The sequence below is a fragment of the Cetorhinus maximus genome, chromosome 28, assembly GCF_964194155.1.
Source record: "Cetorhinus maximus chromosome 28, sCetMax3.hap1.1, whole genome shotgun sequence".
Lineage (NCBI taxonomy): Eukaryota > Metazoa > Chordata > Chondrichthyes > Lamniformes > Cetorhinidae > Cetorhinus > Cetorhinus maximus.
Window position 1 is genome coordinate 19,128,359 of NC_135906.1, and position 22,240 is coordinate 19,150,598.

Genomic DNA, 22,240 nt, shown 5'->3' on the forward strand with positions numbered 1-22,240 from the left:
TCATGCATCTTTATAAATATATTTGCTGTTCATGAGAATGGTCTCGTCATTCGAAAGAGTTGTGCATATGCATCTATGTTCCTTCTTTATTGTAAGGGTGAGCCATGCTCCCATGGTGATTGCCTCCTTTTGTGAGCTTCCCACTCATGTGAAGTGTGGCTGACTCAACATAAGTGATAGTTACTCTACCCTTGTGTTATGTCAGGGAGATGCGTCAAACTCTTTACTGGAAGTGTCTGCAAAATGCATTAGTAACCTCTACTCTTCACAAGACAGCATGGAGTTAGGCATGCTCAGTAGCCTTGGAGGGTTAGCTGTAATTGTCTCTCCAAATGACAAGGCTGCCTTTATTGGTAGTGCCAAAGCAGAAGACCTGCAGCCAAGATGGTCTGTTCAACCATGCATGCATCTTAGTGTCCGCTAAATGTTTCCCGTTGAGGTGGTGACACCTGCATCAAGTCCTTTGATGCACTTTTTGTGCTGTTGTGCTGACTTTCATTTCCCAGAGTGCCTGGACACAGGGTTTGCTGCTGATCGTTCCAAAGATTAGGGCCTGGTGAATCAGGAGGGTTGAAGGTGTAAGTCCGAAGGCCTTTCAGTGCACTGTATGGCAGTAAAGGACAGAAGGAATGTGGCTGTGTCCCATTGCCTGCACCTTATTCCTCCTGAAATCTTGTGGCTATCAGTGTGGCATGGGCACATCTTCCACGTTGCGCTTCTTTGATGGCATCCTCACATGGAAGCTGACCCACATCTCCCAATTCAAGTTCCTGCCCTTCCTGCTCTTCATCGTCCGAGGAGCTGTCAGCCTCCTCCATGTCTCCCTCTGGCAAGGGATGCCCCCTTTGAAGCGTCAGGTTGTGAAGCATGCAACAGACTATGATTATGCGGGACACCACTCTGTGGAGAGTACTGCAAAGCTCCACCTGAGCTGTTCAAACATCGGAAGCGCATCTTCAGGATACCAATAGTCTGCTTGATGATGGATCATGTTGACCTATGCCTTGCGTTGGATCTCTCCTCCAAGGCACTCAGAGGATGATGCAGGGGTGTCATGAGCCATTGTTTGAGCGGGTACCCCTTATCCCCAAGCAGCCAGCCCTGTAATCACCAAGGCCCTTTGAATATGTGAGGGACTTGGGAGTGACCCAGGAAGCATGAGTCATGGGAATTCCCTGGGTACCTGGCACAAATGTGCGTGATGTGCTTCTGATGATCACACACCAGTTGAACATTCAGTTAGTGGAACCCTTTCCTGTTAATGAACATCAGGGGCTGCTGCCATGGAACTCTTAAAACCACACGTGTGCAATCGATTGCATCCTGTACTAAAGGGAAGCCTGAGATATCTGAAAACCCAGAAAGCTAGCAGCCTGGCTAGCTTCATCGAGTGTGAACTTCACATAATGATGAGCCTTACTGTAGGGGGCATCTGTCACCTCCTTGATACAATTATGTGCTGAGGACTGTGAGATGCTGCATAGGTCCCCTATGGATCCCTGGAACAATCCACAGGCAAAAAAATTGAGCATGACAGGGGCACTGGCAGGGAATGTCCTTCCAGTCCATGGGGCATTAGATCCTCCCGCAGAATGTGGCAGATATGATCCACCACATCCTTTACAAGTGCAGATGTGCTCAGCATTGTCTTTCACTCACCCCAGATAGGAAAGTCTTCTTCGGTAGACCCTTGGTCGTGTGAATCATCTCTGTGGGATGACTCTAACCTCCTCATCCTCTGGGTATTGCTGGAGCTCCCCTGGACCATGGACCGCAGGCCAGCCCTCCTCTCGAAGCTGCCCCAGGCAGTGCCAGTCCCTTCTGCTCTTCCTCAGTTGGATCACTGCCATCAAGAAGACAACATTGAGCACAAGCTCCATTATTCAATGCTCCTCCTCCCTGTGGACTGATAGATGCAACAGATTAATGAATACGGGGCAAATGATCTTACATTCACAAACAGAAACCAATGTCATGCCCTAGAGCTGCATCTGCGCCACTAGCTTTTCACTGATACAGACTTGCAGCTGAGGCGCACACTCACAGATCAAGGTGCCACACCCTAATACTTGACATCTCAATTCCACAGAGGTTGGAAGAAGTTTGGACACATTCATGAAATGTTCCATCTTACCAAATGCACTCTTGCAGTCTATGATCTGGCATGCTGATCAAGCTCAACTTGCACTTCAGCAATGACTGGGTGCCCTTTGGCCTGTTATCCATGCCAATTGGAGAAAGCACATTAGACACTTTCATTGATGATCTGGCAGATATGCAGCAGCTGTGCTTCCTTAATGGTTGCTTGGATTTTCCATTCTCACATACCTCTCTGTTAAAGCTCAAATGGAGCAACTGTACTGTGAAGTCAATGACCCCTGCAGTCTCTTGTTAAAGTGTACCAAAAGGCAATGACACCAATTGCACCTTCCCAAGGTAGTCTTCTTCTTTTCTCTCAGCTCTGACTCTATATCAATGTTGTAACTCTAAGCAGTTTGAAGGTGCCCCCTGAAAGGGCCCCTTCATCCAGCCATGGGGTCCTCTCACACTGCCTCAGACTCCTCCTGTGCAGAATCTTTTCCAGTTTTGATTTCAAATGCGACAACTTTGGGCTTTCAAGATGGTGGTGCGGCATTTTTGTTTTTAGACCAGCTTTGACCCTCCTCCTGTCAGTGTTTGAGTCCCTCCAATCATCCTGGAACCTCACATGTGCAGGTAGAGCTCTCCAATTATTCTCCAGCCTCCACCAGTAACCCTGGATCCCATTGTAATTATGGTGGACGTTCCAGCCCTCCCCCTTGAATCTATCACTGTTAATGCTCCCATGCCCCATGTGGATCTCACCCCTCCCCATCTCAGTCACATACAGAGGCAACCCTACCCCGCCCCCAGGCAACTTTCAGATACCCCCTCTTTAGTATATTTTCCTCATTTACAGGCTGCAGATGCTTCCCCTAACTGTGACCATCCGATCTGCAGCCCATTACCAAACCAGGCAACTCCATGGCCACCGAACGTAAGATCATGACCACATCCTGCACACCAAGCTGTGCCTTATCCCAACTGAGCACACAGGCCTTGCCTCTCCCCGGAGCAGGACTGTGACATGCATGTCATGCATAGTGCTGTAGCATGGACCACAATGCCCCATGACTGTCTTTAATCTCTCACCTGACAATGAGGTCCACAAACCATGACTGCATTTAATCTCTCACCCTGGCTATGAGTTCCCCAAAGCCCCAGGACTGTCTTTAATCTCTCACTCTGACAGTGAGGTCAACAAAGCCCTGGGACTACTTTTAATCTCTCACCTTGACTATTAGTTCCACAAAGCTCCAAGACTGCCTTTAATCTCTCACTTGACAGTGAGGTCCACAAATCATGACTGCATTTAATCTCTCACCCTGACTATGAGTTCCACAAAGCTCCAGGACTGTCTTTAATCTCTCACTCTGACAATGAGGTCCACAAAGCCCCATGACTGTCTTTAATCTCTCACCCTGACAATGAGGTCCATAAAGCTCCAGGACTGCCTTTAATCTCTCACTTGACAGTGAGGTCCACAAACCATGACTGCATTTAATCTCTCACCCTGACTGTGAGTTCCACAAAGCTCCAGGACTGCCTTTAATCTCTCACTTGACAGTGGGGTCCACAAACCATGACTGCATTTAATCTCTCACCCTGACTATGAGTTCCACAAAGCCCCATAACTGTCTTTAATCTCTCACCCTGACAATTAGGTCCATAAAGCCCCAGGACTGCCTTTAATCTCTCACCTGACAATGAGGTCCACAAACCATGACTACATTTAATCTCTCACCCTGACCTCTTAGCCCCAGACCAAGGGGCTATGACTGTCTTTCAATGAGCTCTCCCATTCCTTAATGAAGTTTTTACGAGTACAAAATGTATTCACAAACTTATACCAAGCCAACTGCTGACTGTAAAGAAAGATTTAAATACCATAGTAGAACAAAGTTAAAAAAATGGAAGTTGGAGGTGAAATAGTAAGTCAGCTGAAAGGCTGTTAGAATTTCCGAATAGTTTACCAAGGAAGGACAGGAATATAATAGAACAAAGTGGTTCAAGAGGCAACTTTTTTATTGTATTTGTCCTTGGGACGTGGACAGTCCTGTGAAGACCATATGGCCCTGAAAAGGTGGACTATGTAGTCCTTGTAGTGTTGATGCTCCCACAACTCTGTCAAGTAGGGAATTCCAAGACATTGACCAAGCGAGAATGAAGGAACGGCAGCTATTGTCACTTCTCCTTTGACATTTATCTCTTGCATATGTGTCTGGATCAAAAAGGTGGTGAAGTCTGGAGTCATGGTTCTGGTGGAAACTCTTTTGAGTTACCAACAGTCACAGATTGCAACTCTTTTCGAGTACAATCACAGTTCTTGGTTTCCAGGAGTGGGACATGAACCCACAACCCTCTGATTCAAAGGCGAGGGTGCTATGAACTGAGCCACAGCTGACACCTCCATGGTTCTGGTGGAACTCAAGCTGAGCATCGGTGAGCAGATTATTGATGCATTTATGGATGATTGGGAGAAGGTTGATTGGCTGGTAATTGGACAATTTTCCACATTGCAGGGTAGCTGTCATTGTCATAATTGTACTGGAACAACTTGGCTAGGGGAGCAGTTAGTGCTCAGATCTTTGCCACTACAATGGAATGCAGTCTTTGCTGTGTGTAGTGCAGTGCCACTTCTTAATGCCCTGTGGAGTGAACCAAATTAGTTGGTTACTGTTTCCTGTGCAACTGGGAAGCATCATCACCTCAGTTCTTTTGACCAAAGACACTTGTAAACATTCCAGCTTTAGATGCATTTATGAAAAGGAAAAGATTAAGTATTATGGTGCGATGGTGAATGGAAGGGTCATGCTTGTTAGATCTAAAAGTCTTTCCTCTATTCACAAAAATTGTTAGGGTAGAGGTTTGATTTGGGTGCAATTGGGAAATTGTGACAAAAATGTGTTCGAAATTGCATTGGTTAGTTACAGTTGATAATTCATTTGCCTAATCGCAAGCGTAAAATCTCAATTGAACCAGCCCAATCAGGCAGTATAACAGAACACAATTGTTATTTTTTCCTTTTATGTATTTAAGGATGTTGACCTGGTGCAGTTTTATTAATGCAGCTGAAAATTGGCTTATCACCAAAATACACAGGTTTAATAAACCTACCATTTTCCATCTGTGAGTAACCTAAAAATGACTTCAAAAAGCTGTACTGAATCATTTAATACTTTCTTCGTACATTAGTAGAGTTTCTCAGTAAATTAAACACTTTTTCATATAAAAAGTGTAAAACATATACATTAGTAAATGTGTGCTTTTTTAAATTCTTTTATGGGATGTGGGCATCATTGGCAAGGCCAATGTTGGCCATCTCTAATTGCCCTGGAGAAGATAGCTGTGAGTTGCCTTCTTGAAGTTCTGCAGTCCTGTGGTGTACATCCACAGTGCTATTAGATCATAAGAACATAAGAAATAGGGGAGGAATGGCGTAGTGGTGTAGGGGAGGTGATGGCATAGTGGTATTGTCGCTGGAATAGTAATCCAGAGAATAGTAACCCAGAGACCCATGGGTAATGCACAACAGATGGTGGAATTTGAATTCAGTAAAAATCTGGAATTAAATGATGACCATGAAGCCATTGTAGATTGTTGTAAAAACCCATCTGGCTCACTAATGTCCTTTAAGGAAGGAAATCTGTCGTCCTTACCTGGTCTGGCCTATTTGTGACTCCAGACCCACAGCAATGTGGTTGACTCTTAACTGTCCTCTGAAATGGCCTAGCATGCCACTCAGTTGTCTTAAACTGCTACAAAGTCTCAAAAAAGGAATGAAACAGGGCAGACCATCCAGCACTAGGCACCAGAAATGATAAGGTCAAGCTCAGCCCTGTCGACCCTGCTAAGTCCTCCTTACAGCCAAAATTGGGAGAGCTGTCTCACAGACTAGTCAAGCAACATAGTCATCCTCACGGAATCTTCTTACAAATAATGTCCCAGACACCATCACCATCCCTGGGTATGTTCTGTGCCACCGGCAGGACAGACTCAGCAGAGATGGCGGCACAGTGACATACAGTCTGCAGGGAGTTGCCGTGGGAGTCCTCAACCTCAACTCCGGACCCCATGAAGTCCCATGGCGTCAGGTCAAACATCAAGAAGGAAACCTTCTACTAATTTGGTTTTTTTATTATTCATGGGAATGGTCAGCATTTATTGCCCATCCCTAATTTCCCTTGTTCAGAGGGCATTTAAGAGTCAATCACATTGCTGTGGGTCTGGACTCACACATAGGCCAAACCAGGTAAAGATGGCAGATTTCCTTCCCTAAAGGACATTAGTGAACTAGATGGGTTTTTACAACAATCGCCAACGGTTTCATGGTCATCATTAGGCTTTTAATTGCAGATTTTTATTGAATTCAAATTCCATCATCTGCCATGGTGGGATTCAAACCCAGGTCCCCAGAGCATTACCCTGGGTCTCTAGATTACTAGTCCAGTGACAATACCACTGCACCGTCGCCTCCCCTGGTTCAGTGAAGAGTGCAGGAGGGCATACCAGCAGCAGCACCAGGCATACCTAAAAATGAGGTGTCAGCCTGGTGAAGTTATAACACAGGACTACTTGCATGCCAAACAGCGTAAACAGGAAGTGATAGACAGAGCTAAGTGATCCCACAACCAACGGATCAGATCTAAGCTCTGCAGTCCGGCCACATCCAGTCGTGAATGGTGGTGGACAATTAAACTCACTGGAGGAGGAGGCTCCACAAATATCCCCATCCTCAATGATGGGGGAGCCCAGCGCATCAGTGCAAAAGATAAGGCTGAAGCATTGGCTACAATCTTCAGTCAGATGTGCCGAGTGGATGATACATCTTGGCCTCCCGTGGAGCTCCGCAGCATCACAGATGTCAGTTTCCAGCCAATTCAATTCACTCCATGCCATATCAAGAAACGGCTGAAGGCACTGGATACTGCAAAGGCTATGGGCCGCCAGCTAAGCTGTTCAACTACAGCTGCAACACTGGCATCTACCCTGCTATGTGGAAAATTGCCCAGGTATGTCCTGTACACAGAAAGCAGAACAAACCCAACCCAGCCAATTACCGCCCCATCAGTCTACTCTCGATCATCAGTAAAGTAATGGAAGGGGTCATCAACAGTGCTATCAAGTGGCACTTGCTTAGCAATAACCTTCTCACTGACGCCCAGTTTGGGTTCAGCTGGGGCCACTCAGCTCCTGAACTCATTGTAGCCTTGGTTCAAACATGGACAAAAGAGCTGAACTCCAGAGGCGAGGTAAGAATGACTGTCCTTGACATCAAGGCTGCATTTGACCGAGTGTGGCAACAAGGATCCCTAGCAAAACTGGAGTCAATGGGAATCAGGGGGAAAACCCTCCACTGGTTGGAGTCAAACCTAGCACAAAGGAAGATGGTTGTGGTTGTTAGAGGTCAATCATCTCCAGGACATCACCGCGGAAGTTCCTCAGGGTAGTGTCCTCGGCCCAACCATCTTCAGCTGCTTCATCAATGACCTTCCTTCCATCATAAGGTCAGAAGTGGGGATGTTTGCTGATGATTTCACAGTGTTCAGCACCATTTGTGACTCCTCATATGCTGAAGCAGTCCATGTCCAAATGCAGCAGGGTCTGGACAACATCCAGGCTTGGGTTGACAAGTGGCAAGTAACATTTGCGCCACGCAAGTGCCAGGCAATGACCATCTCCAACAACAGAGAATCTAACCATCACTCCTTGACATTCAATGGCATTACTATCACTGAATCCCCCACTATCAACATCCTGGAGGTTACCATTGACCAGAAATTGAATTGGACTATCCATATAAATACTGTGGCTACAACAGCAGCTCAGAGGCTAGGAGTCATGTGATGAATAACTCACCTCCTGACTCCCCAAAGCCTGTCCACCATCTACAAGGCTCAAGTCAGGAATGTGATAGAATACTCCCTACTTTCCTGGATGAGTGCAGCTCCCACAACACTCAAGAAGCTCAACACGATCTAGGACAAAGCAGCCCGCTTGATTGGCACCACATACACAAACATTGACCCCCTCCACCACCAACGCACAGTAGTAGCAGTGTGTACCATCTACAAGATGCACTGCAGGAATTCACCAAGGCTCATCAGACAGCACCTTCCAAACCCACGACCACTACCATCTAGAAGGACAAGGGCAGCCGATAGATGGGAACACCACCACCTGGAAGTTCCCCTCCAATTCAATCACCATCCTGACTTGGAAATAAATTGCCGTTCCTTCACAGTTGCTGGGTCAAAATCCTGAACTCCTTTCCTAACAGCACTGTGGGTGTACCTACACCACATGGACTGCAGCGGTTCAAGAAGGCAGCTCACCACCACCTTCTCAATGACAATTAGGGATGGGCAATAAATGCTGGCCCAGTTAGCAAAGCGCACATCCTGTGAATGAATTAAAATAAAGGAGCATGAGTAGACCATTCGGTATCAAGCCTGCTTCATCATTCAATAAGATCATGGCTGATCTGATTCTGGTCTTAACTCCAATTTCCTGCCTGTTGTCCCATAATCCTTGACTCTCTTGTCAATCAAAAATCTGTCTAACTCAGCCTTGAATATATTCAATGTCGCAGCCTCCACTGCTCTTTGTGGGAGAGAATTTCAAAGACCACTACCCTCTAAGAGAACAAATTCTTACTCATCTCCATCTTCAATGGGAGACTCCTTATTTTCAAACTGTGCCCCCAAGTTCTAGATTCCTCCACAGTATGAGTATATCCCAACTTGCTCAACTTTTCCTCATTTGACAACTCTTTCATCCCAGGAATCAGCCTAGTAAATCTTCTCTGATCTGCTTCTAATGCAAGTATATTCATGCTTAAGTAAGGAGCCAAAACTGTATGCAGTACTGCAAAGCCCTGTATTGTTGCTGTAGCAAAACCTTTATACGCTACCCCCCTTGCAATAAAGGCCAACGCTTCATTTGTCTTTCTAATTACTTGCTGTATCTGCAGGCTAAAGTTTTGTAATATCAGATACAAAGATGCCCAGATCCCTCTGCATTCAGCATTCTGCAGTCTCTCTCCATTTAAATAATATTCTGCTTTTCTATTCTTCCTGCCAAAGTGGACAACCTCACATTTTCCCACATGGTACATCATCTGCCACAATTTTACCCACTCACTTAACCTGTCTATATCCCTTTGACCCTTCGTATCCTCCTCACAACTGCTTTCCTACCCATCTTTGTATCATCAGCAAATTTGATTTGGCTTCAGTACAGTTGGTCACTTCATCCAGATCATTAAGATAGTTCCAAAATAGTTGAGGCCCCAGCACTGATCCGTGCAGCACTCCATTAGTTATAGCTTTCCAACCTAAAAATGACCCATTTATCCCGACTCTCTATTTCCACTTAGCCAATCCTCTATCCACGCTAATATTATTACCCACAACATCATGAGCTCTAATCTTGCGCAGTAACCTTTCATGTAGCACCCTATCGAATGCTTTTTGGAAATCCAAATACACTACATCCACTGGTTTCCCTTTATCCACCCTGGTTGTTACATCATCAAAGAACTAATAAATATGTCAAACACAATTTGCCTTTCACAAAATCGTGTTAACTCTGCCTGATTGTATTATGATTTTCTAAATGTCCTGTACTACCTCTTTAATAATGAATGTAGCAATTTCACAATGACAGATATTAGGCTAACTAGCCTATAGTTTCCTGCTTTCTGTCTCCCTCCTTTCTTGAATAATGGTGTTGCTTTTGCAGCTTTCCAATTCAATGGGAACTTTTCAGAATCTAGGGCCGGGATTTTCCTAGCTCGTGGCGGGATCCACAGTGGGAGATTTGGCAGCTCAGCCAAAAGTCCATTGACTTTTGGCGGGACCAGACAATCCCAGTGGCAGGCGAGGCTGGAAAATCTCACCCTAGGGCATTTTAAAAGATTATAACCAATGATCCACTATCTCAGCAGCGCTCCCTTTAAGTCTCTGGGATGCAGGCCATCAGGTCCAGCGAATTTATCAGTCTTTACTCCCTTTCATTTTCCTAGTACTTTTTCTCTAGTGATTGTGATTGTTTTAAGTTCCTATCTCCCTTTATGCCCCTATTTTTTCCACTATTCTTGGGATGCTTTTTGTGTCTTCTACTGTGAATATAGATACAAAATACTTATTCAAAGTCTGTTCCATTTCCTTGTTTCCCATTATTAATTCTTCAGTCTCACCCTCTAAGGGAGCAATGCTCACTGCCACTACTCTTTTCCTTTTTATATACTTGTAAAAGCTTTTATTGTCTATTTTTATATTTCTTGCTAGTTTTCTCTCATAACCCAATTTTTCCCTCTTATTGATCTTTTCAGTCATCCTTTGCTGGTTTCTAAAATTTTCCCAACCTTCTGGCCTACCACTAATCATTACAGCATTCTACATCTTTTCTCTCAATTTGATACTGTCCTTAATTTTGTTAGTGAACCACACTTGTTGAATCTTAGACTGCTTACCCTTATACACAACCTTCGCTCCTTTATTCATATTTTCCCCTTTCTTTCATTTTTTCATATACCCATTTTTTCACTATGTCTTTGGAATTTACCTTCCTGATAATAAAAATCTCGTGTAGCACGAAGTTTTACCAGTAATCTTTGGGAAAAATAAATAAACACACTATTTCTTACTACTTCTGCTGGCTACGTATACATTACGCTCCCACTTTTGAATTCAAGCCACACTAGTTTGTTTAAAAATGCAAATTTTTACACTACACATTATAAAACTTCCCCATGTTTACCTAATTAACATTTCAAACCTAACTTCATCAAAGCACCCAGACTAGCTGCCTCTAATTCAATTAAGTCTCACACACACACACACACACACACACACACACAGATACACACATAGACACATCCCACTATTACTCTATTTTACAATAAATTCCAATAACATTAGGAGAATTATTATATCTTCCTGACAAGAGCGAGTGGTAGGGAGCAGGAGGAGAATAATGATTTAATCAATTTTGTCAATTAAGGTCAGCAGCCCATGATGAGCTGCCTTTTTGAACTGCTGCAGTCCATGTGGTATAGGTACACACACAGTGCTGTTAGGAAGTGAGTTCCAGGATTTTGACCCAGCAACCGTGAAGGGACAGAGATATATTTCAAGTCAGGTTGGTGAGTGACTTGGAGGGGAACTTCCAGGTGATGGTGTTCCTATTTATCTGCTACCCTTGTCCTTCTAGATGGTAGTGGTCTTGGGTTTGGAAGGTGCTGTCTAAGGAGTCTTGGAGAATTCCTGCAGTGCAACTTGTAGTTGGTACACACTGCCGCTACTGTGCGTTGGTGGTGGAGGGAGTCAATGTTTGTGTATGTGGTGCCAATCAAGCGGGTTGCTTTGTCCTGGATGGTGTCAAGCTTCTTGAGTGTTGTAGGAGCTGCATTCATCCAGGCAAGTAGGAAGTATTCTATCACACTCCTGACTTGTGTCTTGTAGATGGTGGACTGGCTTTAGGGAGTCAGGAGTTGAGTCACTCGTCGCAGGATTCCTAGCCTCTGACCTGGATGGGAATGTGTGGAGCCTCTTCCTCCAGTGAGTTGTTTAATTGTCCACCACCATTCACGACTGGATGTGGCAGGACTGCAGAGTTTAGATCTGATCCCTTGGTTGTGGGATCGCTTAGCTCTGTCTATCACTTGCTGCTTATGCTAGTTGACACGCAAGTAGTCCTGTGTTATAGCTTCACCAGATTGACATCTCATTTTTAGGTATGTCTGGTGCTGCTCTTGGCAAGCCTTCCTGCACTCTTCATTGAACCAGTGTTGATCCCCTGGATTGGTAATAATGGTATAGGGGGGAATATGCCAAGCCAAGAGGTTACAGACTGTACAATCCTGCTGTTGCTGATGGCCCACAGCGCTCCATGGATGCCCAGTCTTGAGTTGCTAGATCTGTTGGAAATTTATCCCATTTTGCACGGTGGTAATGCCACACAACACAATGGAGGATATCCTCAATATGAAGGCAGGATTTCATCTCCACGACAATTATGTGGTGGTCACTCCTACTGATACCGTCGTGGACAGATGCATCTGCGGCAGGCAGGTTGGTGAGAATGAGGTCATGTATGTTTTTCCCTCACCACCTGCCGCAGACCCAGCCTAGCAGCTTTAGGACTCGGCCAGCTTGGTCAGTAGTGGTGCTACCGAGCCACTCTTGAAGATGGACGTTGAAGTCCCCCACCCAGAGTACATCCTGCACCTTTGCCATCCTCAGTGCTTCCTCCAAGTGGCGTTCAACATGGAGGAGCACTGATTCATCAGCTGAGGGAGGGCAGTACGTTGTCATCAGCAGGACGTTTCCTTGCCCATATTTGACCTGATGCCATGAGACTTATTGGGGTCTGGAGTTGACGTTGAGGACTCCCAGGGCAACTCCCTCTTGACCGTATACCACTGTGCCGTCACCTCTGCTGGGCCTGAGCTGCCGGTAGGACAGGGCATACAGGACAGGTTTCCGTGTTATGACTATGCCAGGCTGTTGCTTGACTAGTCTGTGAGACAGCTCTCCCAATTTTGGCACTAGCCCCCAGATGTTAGTAAGGAGGACTTTGCAGGGTCGACAGGGCTGAGTTTGCCCTTGTTGTTTTCGGTGCCTAGGTCGATACCGGGTGATCCGTTCGGTTTCATTCCTAGGTCTTCAGTGGATATCGTTCTCATCCATCCTGCTTCTCAGGCCAGTCATGTGGAAAGTAACAGTAGGTCTTGGGACAAGGTGGTAATGATTTCAAGTTCCCTGAAGGTGAAGAGTAGGGGCAGATGACCATGTAGCATCTGCCCTCCCTCTGTCAGACCTAGACCCAACAAGCAGAAAGCTTTGATCTCAGTCTTAGCCTTCAGTAGGAGCCTTTGTACTATCTTTGGGGCATATCTGCCCGTTTGAGTTTCCTTACTGCCTCTTCTGGTGCAGCAGGAGCGCTAGGACTTTTTCCAGTGGAATCCCTAACAAAAAAGAGAATCTCCCTGAAATGTTCTATTTCAGTAGAGGTTACTGTTCTCTTTACTTTTAATGATGATGATGATGCATCCAAATCTTCTCCCACGAAGCTTAACTGGCAGGTTTAATTGTAGACATAATATATAAACAGCAGCGTAATTAATCTTATTGTGGATGTTAGTGATTTATGGCAGTTTCCATAATTTGATACACCTTTTCTATAATTTTTTCCTGAAACATTTATTTCTTTGGACACAAAAGAGCTATCAAAACCCCCTTCAGTGGTCCTTTTTAAAACTAATTTCATGGGATGTGGATATCGCTAGCTAGGCCAGCATTTATTGCCCATCCCTAATTGCTCTTAAGAAGGTGGTGATTTTTTATTCATTCAGGGGATGTGGGCTTTGCTGGCTAGGCCAGCATTTATGACCCATCTCTAATTTCCGTTGAGAAGATAGTGATGAGCTGCTTCCTTGAACCGCTGCAGTCCATGTGGTGTAGGCACATGGTGTGTGGTTAGGAAGGGAGTTCCAGGATTTTGACACAGCGACAATGAAGAAACAATATAGTTCCAAAACTGGATGGTGTGTGGCTTGATTGGGAACTTGCAGGTGGCGGTGATCCCATGCGCCTACTGCCCTTGTCCTCCTTGATGGTAGAGGTCACAGGTTTGGAAGGTGCTGTCAAAGGAGTCTTGAGATGCTGCAGTGTATCTTGTAGGTGATACACATTGCTGCTACTGTGCGTTGGTGGTGTTAGAATCATATCTTTCAAGCCTGAATTGTTCTTTTACAAAATGGAAAGACATGGCATGATCTGAACATTTGGATGTTAACCTGGGACATTTTTTAAAAGAAGGTCATAAGTTCACCTTGGAACTGTTAGCAAGCAGACCTCTTCCAAGAAATTACCTGACTTTTGTGGTACTTGAGGAAGATCTGGTTGTTTGTTTTGAACTGCAATCACTTTAATTGATGGAGAAAAAATACTGAAAATGAAGGTTGGTAACTTCTTGGAAATCACATGGGTGAGAGGGAAAAAACTTAAGTTGTGAACCTGCTGGTTTTTGAAGGCAGTCTTGTTGGGGAACAAGCTGAGGAAGGAAGATGACCCTAACTGGCTCCCTCTCTCTACCTTGCCTAAAATTGTGGGGGGCTATCAACCTGCAGCCAGAGAACCCTCTGTAACTAGTCTGCATTTGGATCTGCAAACCTGAGACCAGTTGTTGAGTATTTCCAGACATCCACCGGGACCAGCAGCCCATCTTCACACGAGGGAATCCAGGTTGATAACGTTGAGATCCTGCAGACTTTATCCTTTATTTTATAATGCCCATCCCCTAAAGCACATCTCTGCAGAGAGACTCTATCTGTTTGTCTTTTGTTTGTCTGTGTCTGTGCTGGGGGAATTCTTTAGAAAGAGATAGATAGTTATACTTCCCAATTACTATTGTGTGTTAACCAGTATTTGCAACTTGTTAGAGAGGTTTTGTTTTCAAATAAATTAATCATTCTGAGTTTATTGAAAGAAGCCTGGTCAGAGTCTCTTCTGGGTACCAGAGTACAGTACACAATTGGCCATTTTGGTGAGAAAATTAAACATTTAAATTAATGGTACAACCTGCAGAGTAGTGGGGCTTGATAATTCGTGCACTCCTCCCATCCCGGCCATAACAGTGGCAGATGGAGTGAATGCTGAAGGTGGTGGATGGGGTGCTAATCAAGTGGGCTGTTTTGTTCTGGTTGGTGTCAAGTTTCTTGAATGCTGTTGGAGCTGCACTCCAAACTGAGTGTCAGTGAGCAAGTTATTTCTGAGTAAGTGCTACTTGATAGCTCTGTTGACAACCCCTTCCAACACTTGAGCAGGGACATTCTCTTTATAAATGGGAACCAGTGGTAGTCTCTGTTCTTAGTGGCATTAATGCATTCCTCTGCAATGTGTTGTTGGATTTGTAAGCGGGAATCTCTTGTACATATGTTCAAGAAGGAGAATATTTTCCCAGCTATAGACAGACTTTGCACCTTACATGCACTGAATAGCATATGTCCTCAGAATTCTGAAGGCTGGAGCACTTTGACTGCTGTCAGGCCTCGCTCTCCTTTGCTAAAACCACTCATTACTTCACGATCATCCTGGAAAAGAAAAATAACTTTTGTCTTCTTTACTATCAGCTGTCTTCTTTGCCGTCAGAGGCAGTTCACGGGGTGGGGAGGCCCAATCAGAGGGCAGAAAGCTGTGGATGGACAGCAGCCCTATTGGGAGAGGGGGGTGTTGCTGATGTATGCAGGGGACAGTGAGGGCACCTCAAGATGAAGGCGTTCTCTGAAGACTTCTGCAAATTTGAAAAATAAAGAATGGCCACAGCTGTCAGTCCAGCATTGTAGATGGGGAACATCTCAGGGCTCCTTATGGCCACAGCTGTAGCCCTCAGACCCTCATAGCTCTGTTAGGGAGGATTGACAAGAAGCACTGATTATCCCACGCCACCTGCCCCCCCTCCCCCACCCCGCCAGCCTACTGCTGGGAGGCTGCATCCAAGTACCTGCTGGGCTTTGGCCTCAAGATTTCGCGAAGGCAGAAATGTGTCGGGTAGCCAGCCCATGGGTTAATTTCCAAGTTTCCTCCCAGTACCACCTCCTAGCCCACCTCTGCGGGGTCAGGAAGATTCTGCCCTGTATCTCCCATTTTGGTATGTCATAATGGCCTGACGATATGAAAAGTGCTGTAAACATGCAAGGTCTTGCTTTCACAAATGACACATACTTCAACTAACTATAAGCAGTGCTACATGAAGTTTATCTGTCTTACAATGTTGTGAAATAAAAATTAATCTCAAAATAGTCCATGACCCTACAGTGAATACTTCTGTATAGCGTTGCTGATTACATTCTGTGATTACGTTTTCTTTTTCCATTTCCATTAAAAATGGAAATTACATATTTTGTAAAGGCGACATCATCAAGGACAAATAAAATAAAATTATATGGAGAGTTTCAAAAATGTCGTTCCTTTGAAAAATTGAATTAATGTCATAAAGGTATATTCAGCAGCTATATGGAGATTGTTTTGCATGTAATGTGCACATTTCTGTCCACAGCAGAAATTAATTTGCTTCAGAGTTATATAAGAAATTAATCTCCTTACCTCTGGTGACCTAGACTAATTGTACTTATTGTAGCCTGCCTTTCCTCATCATTACCCTTCCATTATCCTGCTGCTCACTGTGTCTCTGGGTCTCCATTTATAGCCTGCCTGGCTTGACTGGAGTTTAGTTACTGCCTTTTATCAAGTTTTACAGAAAAAGAAAGCAAAAAATAAGAAAAACTTTCATTTATATAGTGCCATTCACAACCATAGGATGTCATAAAGTGCTTAGCAGCCAATTAAGTACTTTTGAACTGTAGTCACTGTTCTAATGTAGGAAACACGGCAGCCAATTTGCACAAAGCAAGTCCTCGCAAACAGCAATTTAATAATGACCAGATAACCTGTTTTAGTGATTTTGGTTGATGGATTAATATTTGGCCATGACACTGGCAACTTACCAAGGGTCCTTTGAAAGTACCTTCCAAATCCGCAACCTCTACACCTTGAAGGATAAGGGCAGCAGATGCATGTGAACAACACCACCTACTAGTTCCCCTTCAGCCACTCACCATCCTGACTTGGAACTATATCGCCGTTCCTTCACTGTCGCTGGGTCAAAATCCTGGAACTCCCTCCCTAACTGCACTGTGGATATACCTACACCAAATGGACTTCAGCGGGTCAAGGAAGTGGCTCACCACCACCTTCTCAAGGGCAATTAGGGATAGGCAATAAAAATGCTGGCCTAGCCAGCGACGCCCACATCCCATGAATTAATTTTTAAAAATTGAAATTAAGAATTTCAGAGTCACATCAATGGTGCAGCGTTGCTTTTGAATAAGACATTGGTTCAGTTGTGGCCCTTAACAAAAGTCTGCTATCACTGCTTTAACAGATGCTGGGAAATCTTTGTTTCAGGGAGTTTGCCAAAGAGAGAGAAAGGGTGGAAAATAGACGTGCATTCCTAAAACTGAGGAGACAGCAGCAGATTGAGAGGGAGCTGAATGGTTACCTGGAGTGGATTTGTAAAGCAGGTAAGTGTGGGACTCGAACAAGACAACCATGTTGAGCTGGAGTTTACCAAAACATAAACCTTCATGTAACCTAATCATACAAGGTATATTGATGCCTTGGAGGGCATACAGAGATAAACAGCTAAGTTGAAGGTGGCAGATAAAGTTGAAAAGACTGGGCAGAATTTTGCCCTCGGATGGCGGGCGGGTCCCTCCGGCTCGGTGGCGGGCGGACAGCTGACTCCCGCCACCAAGACGGGGCCCACCGCCATTTTGAGCAGGCAGGCCAATTAAGGCCCGCCCAGCGGCCTGTCCGACAGGAAGCGCTATTCCCCATCTGTCAAAGTGCGTTCTTTTGCGCATGTGCGCGAAAGAGCACACTGCTCCCTGAGGCAAAGTCCTGTCTCAGGGAGATTAGTGACAGGTAAGAAAAGTCAAAAAATAGAAAAATTTAAAAATTATTAACATGTCCCCCTCATGTGACAATGTCACACGAGATGGGACATGTTAATAAAAATGATATAAACTTTATTAGACTTTTTAAAAACGGACATGAAACCTCATCCCGCCAGTGGAGGAGGTTTCATTCTTTATCAGAGGTCCGATGGGGCTCCTGGCCTGCCCGTCAGCCTTAAGGTTGGACGGGCAGGTCTTTAATTATCTTAATTAGCCTGTCAATGGCCTTAATTGGCCATTGACAGGTCGGCGGGTGGACAGCTGATTTCGCTGTCCGCCCGCCTTCCTAAAAATTTAAAGGGACCGGGATGAAGTCGGGGGTTCCTTCCGACATCATCCCGCAAGATTTTCCCGTCGGCGAGTGGGCCCCACCCCTAAATCACCAATGGGAAAATTCTGGCCACTGTTTAAGATGCAAACTGGATCCTTGGCTTTGTAAACAGAGGCAGAGGGTACAAAACTAAGGACATTTTTCAAAGCCTTTATAAATTACTTGATAGGCTCCAGTTGGAATTGTGCCCAATTCTGTGCATCACATTTTAGGAAAGATGTCAAAGGCTGTAGATTAGATGCAGAGGACATTTACTGGAATGCTACCAGGGATGAGAGACTTCAGTTATGTGAAAAGACTGGAGCAGCTGAGATTGTTCTTCTTAGAGAGTGAAAGTTAAGGGGAAATTTAAAAGAGGTACTGAATATTGTGGAGTGTTTTGATCGAGTGGATAGGGAGAAATTGTTTCCACTGGCATGATGGGCAACAGAGGACGTGGATTTAATATAATTGGCATACAAACTAGAGGGGAGATGAGTTTTTTTTGCGCAACAGGTTGGTATAATCTGGAATTTACTGTCTGAAAGGGTGGTTGACGCAGATTCACTTTAACTATTGGGAAAAAGCAATGGAGTAGAACTAATTGGATAGCTCTTTCAAAGGGCTAGCAGTGGAAAGATGGACTGTATGGCCTCCTGTGCTGTATGATTCCATTTGTCTAATCATCTGGAAATTCTTTAAATAGTAGGCATAGTCATGAATATGTAGAAAGTATATCAACACTTTATTAATATATAAAACTTTATGTATATATAAAATAACAAGTTAACTTACATAGAGTTACTTGAGAGAAAAACAACAGAGGAATCATCTGACAAATCACATGATGATTCTGACACCATGCACGTGCACCCCACCCACAAAACCTAAGTCATGATGAAAGGAAATTGGGATTATTTCTTTCATCAACAGAAACTTCATGCTGATTTGAAGATTTCAAGATTAAGGGAATTAACAAAGTTGATAGAAGACCAGCCTGATGTTAAAATAAGGAGGGAAGTCTGACTGTTTCCAGCAGGGAATGACGCACCTGTAGCATATACAGAAACTGCTAGAAACGCTTAGCAGATCAGGCAACATCTTTAGAAAGAAACAGAATTAATGTTATATTTATAGATTAAGTTACAAGGGAAGACCTTGCAGTAATTCACACAGGGTGGCCACTGGTTTAAATTCTGCCCAGGATAGTTGGGACAGTCCTGACCAATATTTAGGTTCTCAATTTCCTTTCTCCTACCCTGCTCTTTTCAATTTTCCATTTCCTTTTCTCCCCCACACGGAATAGGAGGAGAGGGAAATAGGGATCAGTGAGACAGAAATAAAAGAGAGACAGCAAAACAGTATCATTAGCCTGCAGGCAGAAGGAATAGAGTGCTCTTTGATTGGACAGAGCCTGAGAAAAGCCCAGCTTACAACATTGTAAAACCACTGAATTAGATATGGCAATTAGCTTATGCAGTTGGAGCAAAGACGCATGTGGGTGGACAGAGCATACCTGTAGTGCACCACTGATGTTTCTACCATAATTTTGTTGGTGGTTCCACCACCAGTGGTAACTGGTAGGAATTACTGAGCCTGACAACTGATTAACATCTTGACAGATAGAGCAATTAACACGGGGGAAAAAACTGAAGATGGTGCATTATTAACAGCATTTCTCCATGTCAAACTTCCCAGAACTTTGATATATCTTTGCAGCAAATCTGTTTTATGTATATGTAAGGCATATATATGTTTTAAGAAATATTTTGCAGTGTTGATTAATTGCAGAGCCTTTCATCATATTCCCATCTTTTTTCCTGTTATTTGACTATTCATTTCATGCAGAGGAGGTGATACTGGCAGAGGAGGAGACTGACACCGAGGAGAAATCGCCCTTTGATGGTAAGACTTTTTTTAAGAGACGAAGGCCAGGATTTTCCGTGCCTGCTGATGTCGGGCGTATTCGGTTGTGTGAGCAGACAATATGGCGAGAAGGCCAAAAATTGGTTTCACGATGTTGTCCGCTCAGCCTGTTGATGGCTGGCCACATTCCCCGCCATTGGACGTCGGGAACCTCATTGTAATACATCAGCATATCAATATAAGGCCAGCCAGCCGGACTCATCCCCCACTCTGGATTGTCCAGCCACGTGGGCGGGAAAACACACCGACGTGTTTCACAACAGCATATATAAGGTGTGCACTTGGTGGGCTGCACTTCGCTCGGGACTTCAAGGTTTGTTTGCCTGCCTTGCTTTGGCCAGCACTCGCAGTCATCAGCACCAGGCTTCACAGACAGCACCACATCACTTTTAGAGGAGCTCACGGGCAGGTCTCTACCTACCAGATCAGCCAAAAGTGGGTGGCTTTTCAATGGCTGCAGAGCTAGGACTTGCTTGGAAAAGGGGGGGAGAAGTGGCCTCAGGTAAGGAAAGAGGCTGCAGGACAAGGGCTGTACTGTGGAAGGAGGGTTGCCCAGGGTGTGTGTGGGGGCACACGTTGATCTGTGCGTGGCCTTAAGATGGTGAGGGCTGAGGAGGCAGTCTCCAGAGGAGATGAGGCCAGATGGACATGTGAGGGTATGTGTGTGACAATGGGCGGTGATGTCCCTTGAGCTGGCAGTGAGTGGGATGTCAGTGAATGTGTGATGGGCATGAGTGTGTGAGTTTAGGGTGATGAGATGGTTGCCATACCCTGGCATGAGATCATTTATCCTCTATCTGCATTGGATGGTCAACCTCTTCTGTGCAGCATTGGCACTGATCCCCAATGCCAAGCCAGAGTGGTAATGTTGCTGCCCCTCCTGAGGCCGGAGTGGGGGTAGAGGACATCACAACGGGCCTTCACGGCGTCCAAAAGGTGCTCGAGGGCTGCAGCCTTCTTGCATTTTGGGGCCATGTCTTCCATGCAGCAGTCCTGGGCTAGAAGCACTGAGTGTAGCTGCACTTTAAATGTGGTGCCTGATGTGATGAAGCGGCCAGCTGACAGCGTGGCAGGCGAATCAGAACCTGCCCCCCATGGAAATGGCAAGTATCCCAGGAATGCATAGTTAATGCGGCGGGTTTGGGACGATGCGGTGTGAAAAGCTGCCATTGTGGCCGATGGGTAATGGATTTTTTTTCCTGCCCGCTACCGCACTTAGTGCAAATCTGGGACGATTCCACCTGTAGGCTCTTCACTTAGCAAAGCTGGGAATTATTTGGATAATAATTAATGTTTTAAAAGGTTATTGTCAGCTCCCATTATTAGCATGAAACATTCCCAGGACAGAAGTCATTGAAGATGGCAGGACATGTTGAGAGAGCAGTTAATAAAGCGTATAGTATCTTAGGCTTTATTAATAGGACATTGAGTACAAGAGTAAGGAGATCATGTTGAACTTGTATGGGACACTAGTTAGGCTTCATCTGGAGTACTGTGTCCAGTTCTGGGCAGCATAGTTGAGGAAGGACGGAAAGGCAATAGAGAGAGTACAGAAGAGGTTCACAAGAATGATGCCCGGGATAAACAACTATAGCTATGAGGATAGATTGGAGAGGTTAGGACTGTTTTCTTTGGAGAAAAGAAGGCCGAGAGGAGACTTGATAGAGGTATTCAAGATCCTGAGGGTTATGAACAGGGTAAATAGTAGGAAACAGTTAATACTCAAGAGAGCATCAAGAACTAGAGGGCACAGATTCAAAATAATTGCCAGAAAGAATATAAGTGATATGAGGAAACATTTTTCACCCAGGGGGCGGTTGGAGTCTGGGGCAGACTTCCTGGTGGGGTTGTGGGGGCAGGTTCAGTAGGGGTATTCGGTCAGGGTAGTTGGATTGCTATCTCAGGAGAGGGAATGTGCGGGTTACAGGGATGGGGCAGGGGAGTGGGGCTAGCTAGTGCAGATTTGATGGGTCGAATGGCCTCCTTCCGCACTGTACCGATTCTGTGATTCTGAGATAAAGTATACTTAGATGTAGTCTTGTGCCCCCAAAATAGGTTACTTTCACTGTCAGCCATTATGTAGACCTGATAGAGTGAAATGCACAACCTAGTCCAGTCCTTTTACAGAACACAAAATTGGTCAGAAAAGTTAGAACTGGGTGTCTTTGGGATTGTGTCAGTATTTATGGGTTCCCAAAGATTGTATCAGAATACCCAGGGACACCCTCCAGCAAAAAACTGAACACGCTTGGGGATACTCAGAGGGTCCCTGGGAGTGCATCAGTATTTGCAGAAAGTGCTTGTGGATGTATCAGTAATTTGCAGAAAGTGCATAGGAGTGTGTTAGTAGTTTGCAGAGTCCCTGGGAGTGGATCAGTAGTTTTCAGAGCCTCTGGGAATGC

At 44.9% G+C, this 22,240-nt stretch overlaps 1 protein-coding gene across 1 annotated transcript in view; it reads left to right on the forward strand.

The window, feature by feature from the left end:
* LOC144668888 (voltage-dependent P/Q-type calcium channel subunit alpha-1A-like) overlaps nucleotides 1-22,240 on the forward strand; it is a 741,147-nt gene that overhangs the window by 461,319 nt on the left and 257,588 nt on the right. Inside the window, exons 10-11 of the mRNA XM_078531346.1 lie at nucleotides 17,052-17,167; nucleotides 19,761-19,817. Coding sequence (XP_078387472.1) covers nucleotides 17,052-17,167; nucleotides 19,761-19,817 — 173 coding nt within the window. The remainder of the gene's footprint in view (nucleotides 1-17,051; nucleotides 17,168-19,760; nucleotides 19,818-22,240) is intronic.